Here is a 20,099-nt window from a genome sequence, read left to right as displayed (position 1 = left end):
AATTGGTCTGTTGACTCAATGACTGCATGGTCCTTTCAGCTATCTATTATGTTGCATCTGTGACCGCAGTGTATTCTATATTGTCGTATTGGGCACAGAACACATGACTCTGCGTTATAGTCTTCATAAAAATAATAGATTCTATTTGAATAAAAACCTTCTGATGATCTGTGTCTCTCACATCTGTATATAGTCAAACAATGATACAAAAACTTTTTTGCCAAGTCCCAAGCAACTCCCTTAAAGCTTTAGAAGAATGCAACTTAAATATGATTATTATGATTTCAGGATTGTACCCAAACCAAAAAGTACCTATTCCTATTGAAGTTGCAAAATTAGAAGATGAAGTGTTGTTTCCAAATTTTAAGAAATGTCAGTATCTTGATTCTCTTACTCATTGGTCATGGTTTTTTCCTGATCTTGTCGAAGGAATAAAAGAAGAGGTAACTTTATTAACTTTCTTGATAGGTTTTCTTAACTTGAAACATTTTTTTTATTTGATAAGCATGAATACAATTATATTATAAGCATGAATAGCTACAATTTCTCCACTGAAAATGTCAAAATTTGATTTGAATTTTCTTAGTTTGAAAAGAGAAGATTTGAAACTGCAAAACTTGTTCTTTCATGTGATCACAACTGTAGGCCTATTATATCATTTTGATTTCCATCTTCATATGGTTTTATCTTCAAATGTTTATTTTGAGTCTCTAAGGATCAGGATACTTAGGATTTTGTCAATTTCATGTCCACCCAGTGCATTTTTGAGCATTTTGCCTTGGCTTATGCTAACTCACTTAAATTGGTAGAGTGAAGGCAAAGTGCTCCAAGATGATACCTGATAACAATACCTTTGGTAATACCTGATACCAGATGATGGCTTAAATGCTAACACATCATCTTTGGTATTAGGATGTTCTTTCACGGCCGACCTGACGCGAGACAATTGTCCGCGGTCGACTCATCGCAGGGACATCTCACTGCGAGACTATTTAACGCGATTTCTATTTTATCTTGCGTTTTTCAGATATTTTTGTTTTGTACCAGCTGTACAATTCCGATCACAATTTTTTTTTACTAGACACTTATTGTGATGCAAAAATTATCTGTTTTTTTAAACAAGACAATACAAACTTTGAACAAACATAAAATAGAATTTGCTGATTTAAATTTTTTGTGTGTCTAGCTTGTGTTTTTTTTTCCAATACGTATACAGTAAATTGGAAAACTATTGCATATCACAGCAAAACAATCTAATGAAAAAAATGTGATGGGAATTAAACAATGGTAGACAAAATGCTTGTCATGATCTGAGTGCCTTCAGCACACTTAAGACTATTTTTTGCGGACACTGGTTAGATTAGAAGACCATTTTAAATAACTATCTAACTTAGATGAGTGTGGTACTGGTAGTGAGATCATACGTTAGTGAATATATATGTGCGTTTTGCCAGAGACAACAAATTCAAGCAGCCCTTGGTATTCCATCGGAAACAGACGTCCACATCATCACTTTGAGGGATTGCTTAGTGGCTCATCACTTCCATGACTTGCTACCAACAGAGTTTAATATACCCGAGCTTATGAAGCGAGCTGATATGGCCGCTATGAAAATTATGGATCATGTTTTTTCAGGCTATCACGATACCAGGCAAGTTAACATTTTTATTTGGTCTTAAATTTTTTTTTATTTAAAACAACTGTATTAAACATCATGTCTACGGCAATTTAAAAACTGTGCTACACGTTTACTTTATAATCATTGTTTATTACAAAAATAAATGGAAAATCAGCAGAGCCCTATTGGCATATGCATTTCGCTCTACAACTGTAGAGCATCATTAGTGCCTAAAAAGCAAACATACGAAAGCATTATCTAAAAGCTGTCACTAAATAAATAAATCTACAGTTGTAGAGCGAAATGCATATGCCAATAGGGCTCTGCTGATTTTCCATTTATTTTTGTAATAAACAATGATTAATTGATACTTGATGAAGGATTGCTGGCCTGCTGCTTCTCAGTAGGAGATCCCCTATCCTTAATGGAAATCAATATACGTTTACTTTATACTATATCATAGTACAGGAATAGGTAAAATAGTTGGTTCAAAAAATAGATAGAATTTATGCTGCCTCAAACAGAATTGTGTTGACGAAATTATTGCAAAAACGCAACATAAATACAAGTTACTAATTAAAAAGGGGTTTGACACATTTAACCTTAAATAAACGTAAAGTTTGTTAAGGGATCCACGTAAAGCAGATACTTATGCGTCGAAAATTTAAGAAAAAGAAATAGGTTGAATACTTTAACATATTAACGTCCACCTTGTAGAGTACAAGTCAATTCAAAGAGAAACAAGAATTTATTAGCTAAACTTCCATGTTAGATCAATTGCACCATTAATAGTTTTCAAAGTTTTTATGTCCAGCTTGAAATTATCTTGTTGCAGATCGCGATTTCGGGTATTAAACCCTCTTCAGTACAACTATATAAACAGGCAGCATAGTACAGTAAAATTTACAGCAGTTCACTTTAGAAAATGACAAAATTGTTATGTGGTTGCCAAGAAACGAATTAGTCTGCGAAATTAGTCTACGAGCAGTAATAATGACAATTTTTATGCAAATTATGAAGGTAATTGGGTCATACAATGTTCAAAGAAAATACATTAAAAGCATTCCGGGAAGTATTTAAATTCTAACAAAAATGTGGTTAATATTTTAATAATATTGTTAATATGTTAAAGTATTCAACCTATTTTTTTTTCTTAAATACAAGTTGTTTTAAAGTTTCAAAAATCTTTTGGCCTTTGGCAGCACACTTGTAGTCACGTGTGCCAAGTTGTTGGTCGCACTTCCCCGTTGCATTTTGCAAACACCGTCAAATTCTGCAGAAAATTGAGTTCGATTACAAAACAAAAAATTTATATAAACTGATTAGAGATGTACCGATACCAATATTTTGGCCGATACCGATATCACTTTTTTAGGCCGATACCGATATTTTGGCCGATACTTTAGTTTAGTGTTACAAATAGAAGCAATTTTGGTATTTGCAAGGAATTGTATCAAATGCTAAGTTTGACCTTTTTTTTAAAGGTCCCATACTCAGATACTGAGCTTTGGGGAATGAGAAGATATAAGGTTCTCATTATACTAAGCCTTCGACACTAAGGAGAGTAGGGTGGCCAGTTCCTCTCTCTCGGCCGCCTTTACTTCAGCAACTATGCCCATCCAATTTATTACACCCTGGGTATAGGTGAGCGGTGTTTATCAACAACCAGCTGAAGCCGGGAGTCGAACCAGGTTTGCATAATTGGAAAGCCAACGCCTTATCCGTTGCACCATCCCACCGCCAAGTTTGACCTTATTTGCATATAGAACTATTAAAAAAAGCTTTGAATTGGCATAGTTTATTAAAGATTCAAAAATTCAATCTCAACCGCATTGTTGTGTCATAATAGTAGGTTTTGGTAATGAAAGGCCACCGTAATTGAGGACTGGGGTATAAGGGAAGAAACATTACATCATAATTGGGGTTTCTGAAAAATTAATATTTTAGGGTTTGCGTAAACTCTCCAAATAGGCTATCATAATTCATAATAAGATGTAAACCAAGTCATTTGTGTAGTCGAACAAAAACTATTAGACAAGTAATGTGCAATGTTGTTTGGTTGAGAAGCTTTTGCCGGGCCAAGACTACCCAGATAGCAAAAACGTATAATTTTGCAACTTTTTTATGTTACTAAACGTTTAAAAAACCCATGTAACTTGGTTGTTTTTATAGTAAGCTGGTTCTATCAGCTTGTGATTTAATATTGTTATTATTATTATTAAGCTTAAACAATGTCATGGCAGAGTAAGTACGCTGCGCAACGAACTCCCATAGTTATCCCACTTGCTGCTGACAAGTCAAAGAACATCTATGTCTTGTGATGTTGCCGATTTGCGTCACATTTTTGTGTTTTTTTTATAGTGATAATTGCTCTTCGCTATTTCTGTTGCGTTACTTGGTGTGGTGTAGCACGTGTCATCACACACCACCATCTCTCTTGATAACAGCGCAGTGTGACTTTGCGGATTGCCTGGCTTGACTTATACTTGTTTTCTTTCGTGTTGATTCATTCTTTATTTTCAGTTAACAACAGTGTAGCAGTGCAATCGGAAACTTAAAGACTTGTTTACATTGTCATTTAATATTCCGTTAACATTCTTTACAGCTTGTTTTCAATTGCATGATAATCATGTTTTAAGTTTATTGCAGTAAAAAAGCCTACTTCACAGAAATGAGTTCGTTCGTTACATATATATGATACAATGTAGGTCATGTCAATTTAATAAACGTAAGAATCTTAATTTAAGTAAGAACCTGAAAGACAGCAGACATCTTCCTCGTCCTAAAGACCTTTCAGTTGATCCTAACTCCGCTGATGTCCCTACCATTTTTTAATTTTGGTTTCAGGCTGTCACTGACGACACGCGCTACACCACACTTGGTTTGCGTTAATTTAATGTAACGAAATGTTGGTCCGCAAAAAAACTTCAACAACAAATTTATGAATGCTGATTACGAAATGTTGCATTGATCACTTGATGTATTGCAATGTTAATATTAGAGATGTACCGATACCAATATTGTGGCCGATACCGATCCCGATACCGATATCACTTTTTTAGGCCGATACCGATACTGATACCGATATTTTGGCCGATACTTTGGTGTTACAAAAAGATGCAATTTTGGTATTTGCAAGGTATTATATCAAATGCTAAGTTTTACCTTATTTGCATAAAACTATTAAAAAAAGCTTTCAATTGGTATAATTTATTAAAGATTCAAGAATCCAATCTCAACCGCATTTTTGTGTCATAATAGTAGGTTTTAGTAATGAAAGGCCACCATAATTGAGGACTAGGGTATAAGGGAAGAAACATTACATCATAATTGGGGTTTCTGAAAAATTAAATAAAGTGTTTGCGCAAACTCTCCAAATAGGCTATCATAATTGATAATAAGATGTAAAATGTAAACCAAGTGATTTGTGTAGTCGTACAAAAACTATTCGACAAGTAATATGCAACCTAAGGGCGCTTGTCGTTTGGTTGAAAAGCTTTTGCCAGGCCAAGACCACCCAGGCAACAAAAATGCACAATCCCGCATCGCCCCCACGCTGCTAAACGTCCAAAAAAACTATGCAACCCGGCTGCCCCCAGCAAGCCGGCTCCACCAGTCCGCGACCCAACTTCCACCCCTCGCTGCAACATACCCACCAAGCCCAAACAATTCCACGGCAGAACTAGCAGGCCCAACACGAAAGCAATAGGACCACGAATCTTCACCAAACCAATCAAAACGGTCCTGCCGCGCCCAAGACGACAACCCCACCGCGAAGAAAGGAGCGCCCCTCCCGGCCACCAGCACAAGGCCGAGCACCCACCAGCACAGCGAGCAGCTACGACCCGCCAACCACAACGGTGCAGCTTCCACACTAGCCATTTCAATTCTTGTCGATGTCAATTCTTGCTGCAAAACGGCTGCCGAGAAACATATAGTTGATTGGATAGTCTAAATGGCTAGCGTGGAAGCCACACCGCTATGGCCAGCGAATTGCAACAGCCCGCCAAACCAGTGAGTGCCCAGCACCGCGCCGACAGTCGAGAAGAACGCTCCCCCCACAACGAGGCCGCCATCCCAGGTGCAACAAGACCACTTATTGACCAGCCCAGCGAGGACTCGCAGTCTCACCGCTCCCACCCACTCCGCCACACCATTGCCAAAGCTTGGCAAGTCCACCATAACTAAATGCGGAAACCAAATCACAAACCGACAGAACCAGCCCACCAAAATGAACCAAGTTACACGGGTCCCCCAAACGTCCAGCCACACAAAAACGATGCAAAATTATACACATTTCCGCCACCTGGGCAGTCCTGGCCTGGTTTTATCCTCTGTTGAGAGTAAAAAAGAAACACAAATGATAAATATTGGAGAAATTGAGTCTCCTTCACAACTTAAGAATCGAACAATGCAAAACTTCTGAAACAAAACGTTTTGTTTGAGTGAAAGAATCACTGTAAGCAAACAATGCCAAAAGGTGTGCGCATGAAGTCATGGGAGTGTGAGGTATCAAAAATTTGAACAGGTTTTTATTTTTCTACATCAATGTGACGTTAGTTACTACTTTAAACAATCTATATCTTTGCTTCTGCAGAAAATTCGCAGCAAACGCCTTTTTATTACATGTTTAGTATCGGCCACAGTATCGGCCAAATTTTGCCGATACCGATACTCAAAAAATGGCCGATATCACCGATACCGATGCCGATACCGATATATCGGTACATCTCTAGTTAATATGTTGTCCAGTATAACAACAACCGAACCAAAGCATGCAGCAATTGAAAATTACAAACTTAAAAAGTAGGCATCACAACGTTTCATTCAAATTAACAATAAATAATTACCTTAGTGTGATAAAGAAACCAGGACCGAAAACTTCCACTGATTAAATTGTGAAAGTCTTGTGGTGGGTTAAGAACAGTTTACTAACCCGGAGCGTTTGTATCGGAGAGCAAGGTTTGCTCAACTCAATACTAAACATACATAAATCAAAGCCAAGAAACATTCTGTTCTGAGAAAGGTTTTTTTTATGTGAGACTACGTTCGTGATTCCTTCGTCGAGGTGAACCGAAGTTATGCATACATTGCAAACCATTTCACTTTATAGCCTACTACGAATTAGCCTACTTCGCATTAGTCAACCAAACAAAACAAGCGAAGCATATCAGGATAATGATACTGATGAGCTCAAAGAAATGGAAGCACAAGATACGCATAACCCACTCTAGAATACTACAAAAACAAAATTACTGAATAAAAAAATACCTTACGGTGAAAGACAACTTGTACTCTAAAGAGTGTAGGTCTACCACACAGTACCACAAAATAGCAAGCTACTGCAAAACATGCATGCTATTGCTTTGTAATCTCTACAGGTTATGGCTAACTGCTACAGGTCAATCTCCAATGATACATTACTGCGCAACGATTATTCCATTAAATGAATTAGCCTACAGAGAAGGAATAGAAAATAATAGAAACGATAAGCGTTAAAACACTCAAGTTAACTTAATAGTCGAAGTTGAAAATTCTTAGGTTGTAATTAAGAAAGAGAAGTTTTTCACCAGAATCTGCGCTAAGGCGATTTCTATGGGGCGAATACACATTGCCACCAATACTAAATAATCGTTCGCTCTCCACTGAAGATGGAGGAGCCGATAAAATTTAGTAGCTAAATTGCTCAAAATTGGAAGTCCGTGCTTGTTGAACTTCCACCACTCTAATGGATTGCCCTCCTGGTGTTGCTTATTCATAGAAAGGTACCGATCTATCTCACTGCAGATGTCTGCATACGTTTTCAGAGACGAATTGTTTGTCCCATCTGCAACTTCAGATTGTGACATAAGGTTCTCGGCACTGTCACTTGCAGTCACGGGCATCAATAACTCGCTATAGCAGGATTCAAAATTAAAGTCTAATAAATCAGTGCCTTCAGCAGTGTCATCTTCCTCTAATTCCACTTCTGGGATAATATTTGAAGGTGTGGAGGTCCCAGAATCTTCTTCACAACCCTTTTCCCATTCGTTACGTTTCTCAAATTCTTGTTGGAATGCTTGTTTGATGCTATCCAACGATGTTTTTGTGCCCTCAGCCGCATTTTGAAATAGATCGTCTTTGAATCTCGGATCCAAGAATGTTCCCAATACCATATTGGTATCATCTAAATATTTGTTAAAGCGATTGTTCAAGGATGTTGTTAAAGCTGTCAGCGTACTGCCTAGGCCGGAAAACCGTGGGTCACTTGACGCCTTTGTTGCATACAGCTTCATGAATTTGATATTAGGAATGATGTTTGATGCCGTACTTGTCCTCTCAGAGAGAGCTACTGTGGTCTTATGAAATATCTTCAACAGGTTAGATAGTTTTCCAATGATAGACCATTTGTTGGCATCAAAAACAGGAAGATTGGGAATGTCAAGGGTATAATTGGCAATTGCCTTTTTCTGTTCGTACATACGCTCTAACATTAAGTAGGTACTGTTCCACCTTGTGGGAACATCCTGTATTAACCTATGCTCAGGAAGACCGTATTGTTGTTGGAGTTTCTCCAATTTGTTATAAGCCAACGACGAATGACTAAAATGACCAGCAATTTTTTTGCATTGAGATATGATATCCTTTACTGCTCTTTGTTCAAATATACAGTCATGTATCACCAGCTGTAACGTGTGCAAAAAACAAGACAAACTAGCAAAACCAGTGTCATTAACACCCTTCACAATGTTTGGCCCATTGTCACTTATGATCAAATGAATTTTGTAAGAGGGTATGTTGAAGTCTTGTAATGCACCCCGCAAGGCTTCCGTGATATGGGCAGCTGTGTGAGAGCCTGGAAATGGCATCACTCTCAAAACAACTGTCGCCTGTTCAAAGTCAATGTCAACGCAGTGAGCGGTCAAGCTGATGAATGAAGTATTGTTGTTACTTGTCCAAATATCCGTCGTGAGACTAATGTTCTCAGCTTTGGAAAGCAGCATCTTTATTTTTGCATTGACCGATGAATGAATGGATGGCAAAATATTTTGTGAAAAATATTTTCTGCTGGGTAACTGATAGTTTGGTTTTAATTTCTTCATTATTCTCGAAAACCCAACATCTTCAACAATTGAGTATGGTTGGCAGTCCACAGCTATCATTTCACCAATGAGGTAATGTATCTCTCGCGCCTGAGTGCTATTTATATCCCAAATGTTTCTTCGTTCAAATGTTTCTTTAAGAGTAATTTGCTTACTAGGCCTACTATTGCTTGGACAAGGATCTCCAGTGTTTTTCGCGGCATTTGGTAATTCAGATGATTTTCTTTTTCGTTCCGAACGCTGTTTTTCTTCTAGCGTCTGCTTGACTTTTATAAATTCTTGGCTATGTTTATGTTGTAAATGTTTTATCAAATTCGTAGTGTTGAACGTTTTTTCATCTTTTCCGCCCCTTGACACACCAGCCTGGCATAGGTCACATATAACTTTCGCTTCATCGTCTTTTGAAAGTTTGAAAAAATTCCAAACAATGCTTTTTTGATGTCCAGTAGCCATACATATAAGGAATTATTGAACACGTTACAATTTAGCACTTATAAATATTATTTAGCAATTATAGGTCGATCTCGTGTATAGGTCGAATCCATGGCTTACGTAATACAGGCCTTGCCATCGTGCAGGCTGGAGTCCAAGCTGGAGGCGAACAAAAACTCATGTCTATGACTTGCTAAACACACTTTTCAAGGCTTGTTTGCCCATTTTGTTAAATCCTGCTCGATTGATACCATATCAGTAAATAATAATCTTTTTTTTTTAATTTAATTGATAAGTTATATGCATTCTATGTTCGATTTACAATGAATGACACATTTAAATAAAGCACATAGTAGAATCAAAGGTGTTAAATGAAACGGTACAAATGCACACAAGAAAACAATATTTCTTGTCCAGCATAATCTGCTATTATTAACGTTGATTTAACGTCAGTAACGTAAATACAAGCACAACACAAAAGCACAATGAAAGACAATATGTATGAGTCATTCATTATAATACAGTCAAAATTTTGAAATTTTTTAACCCATCCTCTCAGAATTTCTTCATTTTTTAATATATTAGAGCTATTGGGAAAAGATGAAGATTGGCATTTGCACTGTCAAAATCCATCAAGCAGTTTTCAAGATATCAACGATTATATTTTTGCCACCAGAGGCGCTATTTTCATATCACAAAAACAAAAATAGCTTAGAATTCTTATTTTGTATGATGCAGAAATAATAAAAATATGTTTTCTTATAGTTTTTGGGGCAAGGAATTCAAATATGTTATTACATTTGTGAAAAAAGCAACGGAAAACACTTTATTTTATTGTACAAAAGTTTTGGGGTACTCCATTTCAATGCCCCATATCTCAAATCTGCAAAGACTTTTTTCCCCCAACTAATGCATGTTAAACTGTCAAGAAAAGCTACCTGCTTCATGTAAAAAAGTATCATAAATACATTTTGTTGCAAGCTTCTGCAATTGACATAAATTTTTCATTGCTATATTCATAACGCTTTCAATCAATGGACTCGAAGTGTCATACAATTAAGGCACTAATGATGCTCTACAGTAGTAGAGCGAAACGCATATGCCATAAATAGGGCACTGCTGATTATTGATTTTTTAATAAAAAATACATGATCACACAGCATATGCATTATGATATCATAGTAAATGTTCAATTAGATTGGTGACAGATTTTGATTTAAAAGACTTTTATTAAGTGCATCAAGGGTACCTTCGTTATTTGTAATTGCAAATTCTGATCTGTCAGTTTCAGATGTACTTGATGATCAGCATGCATCATCACACTCATCCGTGTCAGAAGGGTTGCCCTTGGCTAGAATATCAAGCTCTGTTTCGCTTGTCTTTGGCAAGTGATGCATAATTTCAACCTGAGTGTAATTGCATTGTGGGTTTTTATCAAACTTCTTGCCATGGGTATTTAATGTAATTGATTGGCGTGCTTTGGGAAGCTTAACTCCATAATGGAGTTGTAAGAGATTGCAGCATCTCGTTTGTCTCTTTTCACATCACGCAATATGTATACTCAATAAGGATAAAGGCATATCTTTGCACTTAGTCGTAAATACAATCTTCCACTTTGACTCCCGCTCTCCATTATGCAAGTTCTAGTTCATTTCGTTTCAACTGTGCAATGGGTAACAATTCTTGTCGTTTGGTATACCACGTTTTATGACATTCATCAGACTCCTTTGATTTTCCAATAAAGCCCTTCTCCAGCTCCATAACTTTGACACATAAATTGTAACAATAATGTTGTGTATTGTACAGTATGTTCTACAGTAAGTTATTTGCCTATTGAATTCCTAAAAGTCATGATGGTAACACATAATACATTGAGCACTCTGAAAGCATTGATCACTATCATATGCAGCAGTAGTCACAGTCTCATTAACGACCAGAATTAAAGCAAATAGCCTTGCCATTTTGTTGTTGATGATTTAGCGAGCTTTCTGTATTTCTTAATAGGAAGTGGCTATTTTTCCACACTTAATGCCATTGTTACAATCAGCTGTTGCCAGAGTTAGGATTAAAGTTAGGAAGGTTTAAGGTAGGGTTTAAAGTTAGGAATAAGAATAGGGTTTTAATCTTTGCCGAGGACTAAAAAAAATTTCCAAACTACAAGTTTAATCTTTTCTCAAATTTGGGCAGAATTCCTTATCTGGCAACACTATTGAGGCTATTATTATACTATTGTGTAAATATAACCACAGCCTTCTTAATAACTGAATAGCCTAACTATTAGCCTACTAAATTGATTTAACAAATTTAGTCAAGTTTCACCAGTCATTCCGTTCATTGTATGAAAGAACTGATACATTCTTGCAATGAACAATAGACATTCATATCAAGCAACCAACTGCAAAAGTTTACAAGACTACACATTTATCATATCTTTGGCAAGAAGCAAGTAATAATTGCAATTCATCACACATTTACGCCCCACTATGAATTAATTGTTATTAAGTTACCTAAATATTACATGCGAGTAGTTAATTACAGTATATGATTTTATTCAACCACAGGCTTACCTTTTAGGTTCCTTATAGCCTATTAACCTATTCCTGATCAGTAACATATAAAAAAACTAAAGTTTTAATCTCTTACTTTGACCTAACCCTGCGCAAAGATACTTTTATGCTCTTGGTAAAATTCTCTGTCAAAAACAAACATGCAGAGTAACTTCTACTCTGTAACTTGTTTATCAAAATTTTTATCAAATCTTGATTGCTGAGAACTTGGCTGTATCTATAGTAGAGAAGTCCTCTTTGATATTTTGACTGTTCAAGGTACAGCTATAATGAAAAAACTACACCTATCTAGCAACTTAATGATTGTGAGAAATCTAATGTACAACAGTTAGTTAGTGACTATTCACCAGCTACAACATTAGCTTATAACATTACCAACATTAAGAACTTGTATTAGTAGACTATACTTTGCTGCTGTCAAAAATTCACATCTTCTAGCTTGCAGCATCGATTCCTGTTTTCCCAATCATTATCTTCACAAAGACCGATTCAACATGTGGCATGGTTGTTAAGAACTCGAACAAATGGCTACTTTATAACACGTTTTTACAAATTATGCTTCTAAAAGTTACACATATACAGTAATAAATAAAAAAAATTGTTCAAAATAAAATCAAATCAACACTACATTGCTACATCTAGTTAGTTGGCTACTTTCGTAAAATATTTTCTGAATCAATCATTGTGACGATACATACGAGAAATACTACGAGATCGCGGAGGAGCAATTTTTTTCTTTCTCTTTATTATCTTATCGAATCTGAGAGAACTCTTCACTGCAAACAGTTCAAAAGCAAGTTTCGCCTCCAGCTTGGACTCCAGCTCGCACGATGGCAAGGCCTGTATTACGTAAGCCATGGTCGAATCCCTACTTTGTAGCTGAAAATCGAAAATATTTTTCTCTCGTGTAAAAGTCGAATAGCTTATTCCCGACTCTACTATTCGGTAGTTTCATCTAAATAAGTTATTGGCATGGATAAATGGTGAGGAAATTTCGAAGTAAAGCGTAGAGCAACTTACGCTGCTGGAATAGTCATAAAATACATGTACTATTCACGGCAATATAATAAGTAAACCAGCTAAATTAGACGCGCTATTTTCAAACGAGATCTTCAAGCTGTGAAATCAATTATGATGCAACAGAACGCATTGTTTTGTTATCAGACGTATGCGTCGGCAAAAAACTCCTAACTTCATGTTCATTACAAAAACTCAGTCAGCAAATGAACATTCAACGCTGGTAGACATTAAATCAATATTAAAAATAGGCTAATGTCCGCCAGCGCCAGCAATTATTTATCTCGGGCGAAAAAGCTTATTCAGTGGTGCGAAGGAGAACTGTAACTTCTGACCTGAGCGGTTGAACTCAAAACAAAACTAGGCCAGCAAAATGTACTATTATGACTCCCCATGACGTTCTTGAAGCTTGAAGATACTCGCAATGTGTGAGAATTAAATCGAAAACTGATAAAAGAAAAGGTGTTTAATGGTCTTGGTCACAGATATTGCCTGCATTAACGATGTCTCTTACCGTTATTATCACCTAGCCAATAGGGTGGCTCGTTTTTGAACTTTTCTTTTAATTCACTCAGGGTATAGTGGGGAAATGGTGCCAATGAGTGAGAAAAAACTCATAACAAAATTTGAGATTCGTAACAAATTGTCTTCAGCCTCCTCATGGGGCTCAAAAATCGAAAAATGGGGTCAAAAACGCAATTTTTCCAAAAAATTGTTAGATATAGCTAATTGACCTAAGAAAAAAAATTGAAGTCATTTGAACTATTCCTTCAGCTTCTGAAAATTTCCATTTTGCTAAAGATTTCGCACTTTTGTTTGTGGTTACATAACCGCAAACTTAGTCAGTGAAAAATTCAAATAAAAGACGTCACTTTTTTCTACCAAATTAACCCAATTTCATTAACAAATGACGCAACAGCTCAGGGCAGGTCTATAAAGAGAAATGCAATGACGTTTTATAGTTGGCAAAATGTCTAACGTAATTATTGTATTATGTAACTACCCACAAAAATGCAAAATTTTCAGCAAAATGGAAATTTTCCGAAGCTGTGAGGGAGCTGAAGGAATAGTTTAAAACTTTAAATGACTTTAATTTTTTTTCTTAGGTTAATTAGCTATATCTAAAGTCTAAACAATATTGTATCTACCCAAACTAAAAACATTTTTGGAAAAATTGCGTTTTTGACCTCATTTTTTGATTTTTGAGCCCCAGGAGGAGGCTGAAGACAATTTGTTACGAATCTCAAATTTTGTCATGAGTTTTTTCTCACTCATTGGCACCATTTCCCCACTACACCGAGAGATTTAAAAGAAAAGTTCAAAAACGAGCCACCCTACTAGCCAACCTGACATCATTGTTTTATGCGGCCGCTAATCGACTTTAACGATCATGGAATGTTACGTAATAAGAACGATTATATCCTACACGCAAAAATAAAAAATATCGATTGCTTAAATCAGCTCTTTTTGCTGTTTCGTCTCGTGAGCTTTGCGTATTGTTCAACAAGTGTATAAAGTTTAGAATTGACAAAAACTCATTACATTTGAAAATGAAGTTTGAATCACGGCAAATAAACGTATTCAAAACTTTTACTTCGGCCGACGCTGTTTCACACTCAGTTTTCTAGGTCAGCAACAATTTTGTCACAGCAAAAATGCGTTAATTTTGAAGGCTGCCGAGCTGGAAACAGCTTGTCCAATGTATAAGTCGAACCTGGCTTTTTGCGGTGAAAATCACTTGTGAAAATCTCGAACTATACTCGAGTAGGCTATAATAAATAGCGTAATAAGTAAAATTTTGAATGTTAGGCTACAGAACAAAAATCGCCCGAGGCTAAATTTTCATGTCAAGTTAAATATTTTTGCTTCTGGAGTGCCCCATAATTAAATAAGTCACGCCATAGTTACGCTACACCACTGTCTGTATAGTATAACTCCTGTTGCAAGCAGGCTAACCACAGTTGATCTAAACTGCTTAGTGGATGAACAACGGAGAATGACTGGTATTTAAAGCGCAGATGAACAAGAAAAAAAAACAGTTCCCGAACTTTATTGAAATGCTGCATGTTGCGCCATAACATTGTTCTTTGTAATACCGCTTTGAAAGAGGATTACGACTATGAATAAACTTCATTTTGAATTGAAAAGACATGACGTAATGTCTTCCATTTTTAGTTATCACATATTTTTTCATTACGTAATGTCTTGTAGGAAGAAATTGAAAATCAGTATAATCATTCAAAATGAAAGCAATGGGACTACGAATCCTCACTAAACCAATCAATCAATAGTCTTGTTGCATCTAAGAGGACAACCTTATATGTTACTGATCTCCGGAGCTGACGTAAGCCTTAAAAGTCATGTCGACTAATTCTTGATGCCCCCCTTAACGAAAATTGTTCTTTGTAATACCGCTTTGAAGGTGGATTGCGACTGTGAACAAAAGAATAATTTTTAAACTTCATTTTGAATTGAAAAGACATGACGTAATGTCTTCCATTCTTAGTTATCAGTTATCACATATTTTTTCATTACGTAATGTCTTGTAGGAAGAAATTGAAAATCAGTATAATCATTCAAAATGAAAGCAATGGGACTACGAATCCTCACTAAACCAATCAATCAATAGTCTTGTTGCATCTAAGAGGACAACCTTATATGTTACTGATCTCCGGAGCTGACGTAAGCCTTAAAAGTCATGTCGACTTATTCTTGATGCCCCCCTTAACGAAAATTGTTCTTTGTAATACCGCTTTGAAGGTGGATTGCGACTATGAACAAAAGAATAATTTTTAAACTTCATTTTGATTTGAAAAGACATGACGTAATGTCTTCCATTCTTAGTTATCACATCTTCTTCTTCGTCGTATGAGCTGTTCTTCGGGACTATATGTTTGGGCATGATGTCATCAGCCACTCTACACTCTCGTCATCCAGGGTCTTCAGTCCAAGCGTTCCATGTGGTGGTTGATGGATTGGGCAGTCATGGACGACATGATCTACTGTCTGGTCTGTGGCGCCACACTCGCATCCCGGTGAGGGAGCCAGGCCCCATCTGCACATGTCTGAACGAAAGCGACCGACGCCGGTTCGTAGGCGGTTAAGCCGGACCCACGCAAGTCTTGCGAGGGACATTCCCGGAGGGTGGGGATCGACGTCGGGTAGGAAATCATGGAGTCGGGAGGTGTTGTTTTGCCACTCCATGTTCCATGTGTAGTTCGTCCAGTGTGCCGCACTTATTCCAAGATCTTCAACGTTGTTCAGAAGCTGTTGTGCGGCGGGCACAAATGGGCGTCTTGATTTCAGTCGCTGCTGTCCTCCAGGTAGGCGCTGGAGTGCACTGTGGAGGAGGTGGTCGGGGTCCAGTGCGCGACGAGCAAGGGAAATCATGGCTCCTTTACGGCGAAGCTCAGCAGGTTGGATGCCTGCAAGGATGGGAAGGCAGTCCGTTGGAGTGGGACGCAGGCATCCAGTCACAGTGCGTAGTGCGTCATTGATGGCGGTGTCAATGTGGCGGGTGTGAGAGCTGCGGCACCACACTGGTGCGCAGTACTCAGCGGTAGAATGGACGAGGGCCAAGGTAGCTGTGCGAAGGGTTTTCGCATCAGCTCCCCAGCCGGAACCCGCCAGCCGCCTCAAAAGTGCAACGCGCGCCGATAGTTTTTTGCGCAGTTATCACATATTTTTTCATTACGTAATGTCTTGTAGGAATAAATTGAAAATCAGTATAATCATTCAAAATGAAAGCAATGGAACTACGAATCCTCACTAAACCAATCAATCAATGGTGTTGTTGCATCAAAGAGAACAACCTTAGGCCTATTTTATGTTACTGATCTCCGGAGCTGACGTAAACTTTAAAAGTCATGTCGACATATTCTTGATGCCCCCCATAACGAAAATTGTTCTTTGTAATACCGCTTTGAAGGTGGACGACTATGAACAAAAGAATAAATGTTAAACTTCAATTTGTATTGAAAAGACATGACGTAATGTCTTCCAACCTTATCACATATTTTTTCATTACGTAATGTCTTATAAGAATGAATTGAAAACGAGTCTATTCACTAAAAAGGAGAGCAATGGGACCACGAATCCTCACTGAACCAATCAGTAAAAGGTCTTGTTGTGCCTACTGATCTCTGGAGCTGACGTAAACCTTAAAAATATGGACTTATTCTTGATATGGAATTTGACTACCGTACATAGCCTATATTACATATCGATTACCGGTAATGGATATTTTGTTTCAATGCACTTCAAAGTTAAAACGTATTTGTTTACCACAACCAAACCACTTGTGACAATCGAATTTGTTAATTTATTATTCGATAAAATATTTAGATGATGTCACGTCATTACGCCGATTTGAGATATAATTTCATTCATGACGTCGTGTGGATGAAAAACTTTTACAAGTTTTACACTCTGCTGAGAGTAAAAAAGAAACACATATTGGAGAAATTGAGTCTCTTTCACAACTTAAGAATCGAACAACGCAAAACTGCTGAAACAAAACGTTTTGTTTGAGTGAAAAAATCACTGCAAGCAACCAATGCCAAAAGGCACGCGCAAGAAGTCATGGGAGTGTGAGATATCAGCAATTTGAACAGGTTGTTATTTTTCTATATCAATGTGACGTTAGTTACAACTTTAAAAAATCTGTATCTTTACTCTGTGGAAAATCCGCAGCAAGCGCCTTTTTTACATGTTTAGTATCGGCCACAGTATCGGCCAAATTTTGCCGATACCGATACCGATACTCAAAAAATGGCCGATATCACCGATACCGATACTCAAAAAATGGCCGATATCACCGATACCGATATATCGGTACATCTCTAAAACTGATGCATACATATCATTTATTTGACTACTCATATGTTGAAGATGGTCGTTTTTATTGTCACAGAGAAATTGCTTTAAAACTCGGCATTGGTCCTTTGCTTCAGCTCTTTCTATCTAACATGGACGCCACAATAGCAGGGACCTCAACTACTAAATTGTCTCTTTTTTCCGGCCATGATACCACGTTAATGCCATTGCTGCATGCTCTTGGGATTCATGATTCATTATGGACTCCATTTGGTGGTAATATTACTTTTGAATTGTATGAAAAAAAAAGTAAGAATTCAAAGAAAGAACATTTTGTACGTGTTTTGTATTTGCACGAAGAAAAAGTTATTCCTGGTTGTGATGGAGCCATGTGTAGTCTAGATAAATTTCGAAGCGCTATTTCAAAATACCTCATCACTGAGGAAGATTACCGTGAAAAGTGCAAAGTTCAATCCGACTCTCTGCTTGACAAAGTACCTACAGCTGTCAAAAAGGAGCGTCTACTTGCGCTCGTTTCTGAAACTGTGAATGAAGATCCGAATTGAAAAGTTATGGTATTTTTAATCTAAAAAGTTGATCACTTAATAGTTTATGATTTGTACAGTGCTCTCCCGTACCTTGGAGTGTCTGGTTCCAAACCCGTTTTATGTATTTGTAAATCGTGTTACACTATTTTTGCATGACTGGTATGCGATCTTGGTGCCTATTCAAGTGAAATCGTACTGTGCATTAGCCTACACGTATTGTGTGTACACTCCATCTGGCTTCAGAATCTAGCCATAAATAATAGGTAAATTTGTTTTTCTGTTACGGCTTTGTAAAAAGTTGCATGAGAACATGGCATTTGACATTTTTGCTGTTGAACTAGTATTGTGTTTGTGAGTACATATTTTGGGTTTTTGCTTTTTATCCATCACTGCCCAATAAGTGCCCACTGCCCATGTTCCGCAATGAAGTGTTGAATCAAAAATGAAGCTTCATGATGTAGCCTACCTCATGCGGAATGCGGACACCGATCAATCAGCTATTGTCACATCAAGCCATAGACTCCTCAAGTAAAGGACTGGAAACTGACGATCTCGGGGTTTTTAACTTGAGTCTAAATGATCAACTTGAGTCCTGGCTTAAATGACTTCTAGAGAAGCTAGAAACACTATCTTGGATTTCATATTAGGGTTTTTGAGGATGGCGAGTTCAATAGTGTTATTTTCAACACCGTTTGAGGTCATTTTCAAGGTCAAAATATCATATTTTAAGGTCAAATTGCAGAATTTTAATCATTTTTGCCCATTTTTACGTCTAAATCGTAAAGCAAAACTGTTTGAAAGAAGTTTGTGACGAAATATGCTATTACATAAACATCATATGTATTTCTCAACACTATGGCTATTACCTAAAAGAGTCAATGATTACTAGGGCAACCAACTTTTTGACCTAAAAACTTGAAATTTTGACTTTATAATTTACAAATTTTGACCTAATTTTGACCAATAACTTTCTGCGTTTGCAACTCAAATGTGAAATACAAAGCACATTAGAAATCAAACCGTTAGGTAAGGATATCTTCTTTTTCATACGAAATAAAAATGTGAAAGACTCAACGACACCACAGCAAACGAACAGGTAATGAAAGTCACTCGAAAAACCGCAAAAGATAAATATGGAGTGTCTTTAAATATCCCGAAATTACTGAGAGGATTCTGCAGTATTATACTTCAACATCAAGTAATGTTTCACATTATCGCCTTTGAAGTTCCTGTCTCTCGCCAAATTTTTTCCTAAAGTAGAGAAGCTTCTCTCTACTGATACAGAAGTTGCTTGGGAGTTTCTCAGCAGGCTCTATAAATGTGGTAAAATATCATCTCGTTCCATTTTCACAATGTACAGTACTTGATGTCATGCTTTGAGATTCTTGCTTGAATATATTTTCCAATTTGGTAGCCATCAACACCAAAGTTAAGGGACCTCATTTTCTGGTAAGCTTCTTGAATGGTGTAACGGATGTCTTCCATCTTCTGAATTATATCAAACAGTGCACTGTAGGCCTACTGCTCTTCTATTTCTACAAGGTGAGTAGCTAAATGGGAGCTTTCACAGCATCTTGAGCACGCCGCAGCAAGACACCACCATCATGGAATCCTTCCACGATATTTCTTACTTCTGGTAGACTTCTTGAATAATAGTAAGCAGCTTTCAATCAAGTGCCCCATCTAGTTACATTTGGCTGTAGAAGTTGGCCAATGGAAGTAAAACTAGCTATTCTTGACCTGTTTTTAATGGTCACTGACTTAACCCTGGCAACCAACTCATCAACAGCAGAGCAGTTGGCTACTATTCAATCGTCAGTAGTGGGCGAAACAAGATTATTACCCCAGAAATTGCAACAAATCAATTATTACGTCAAAATAGCAACAGAAATTGCAACAAAAAATCAGTATTTGTGTAGCTTTAATAAAATATCAAAAGAGAGCAGAAAAATCACTTTAAAAGAAAATTTTGACCTAACCATAAAATTTGACTTTTTTTTACTTAATAACTTTGAAACCT

General features: G+C 37.1%; 1 protein-coding gene across 1 annotated transcript in view; it reads left to right on the top strand.

The window, feature by feature from the left end:
- Positions 1-18,097, top strand: part of LOC145775464 (lysophosphatidic acid phosphatase type 6-like) — a 29,472-nt gene extending 11,375 nt beyond the window's left edge. Inside the window, exons 2-4 of the mRNA XM_082586760.1 lie at positions 289-443; positions 1,455-1,651; positions 17,629-18,097. Of these exons, the coding sequence (XP_082442886.1) occupies positions 289-443; positions 1,455-1,651; positions 17,629-18,097 (821 nt within the window). The remainder of the gene's footprint in view (positions 1-288; positions 444-1,454; positions 1,652-17,628) is intronic.
- The last annotated feature ends 2,002 nt before the right edge of the window (positions 18,098-20,099 follow it).

This window comes from Aplidium turbinatum, chromosome 8 (assembly GCF_918807975.1).
Source record: "Aplidium turbinatum chromosome 8, kaAplTurb1.1, whole genome shotgun sequence".
Taxonomy (NCBI): Eukaryota; Metazoa; Chordata; class Ascidiacea; order Aplousobranchia; family Polyclinidae; genus Aplidium; species Aplidium turbinatum.
Note: the sequence above shows the minus strand (reverse complement) of the source record. Positions and strands in the feature narration are given on the sequence as shown.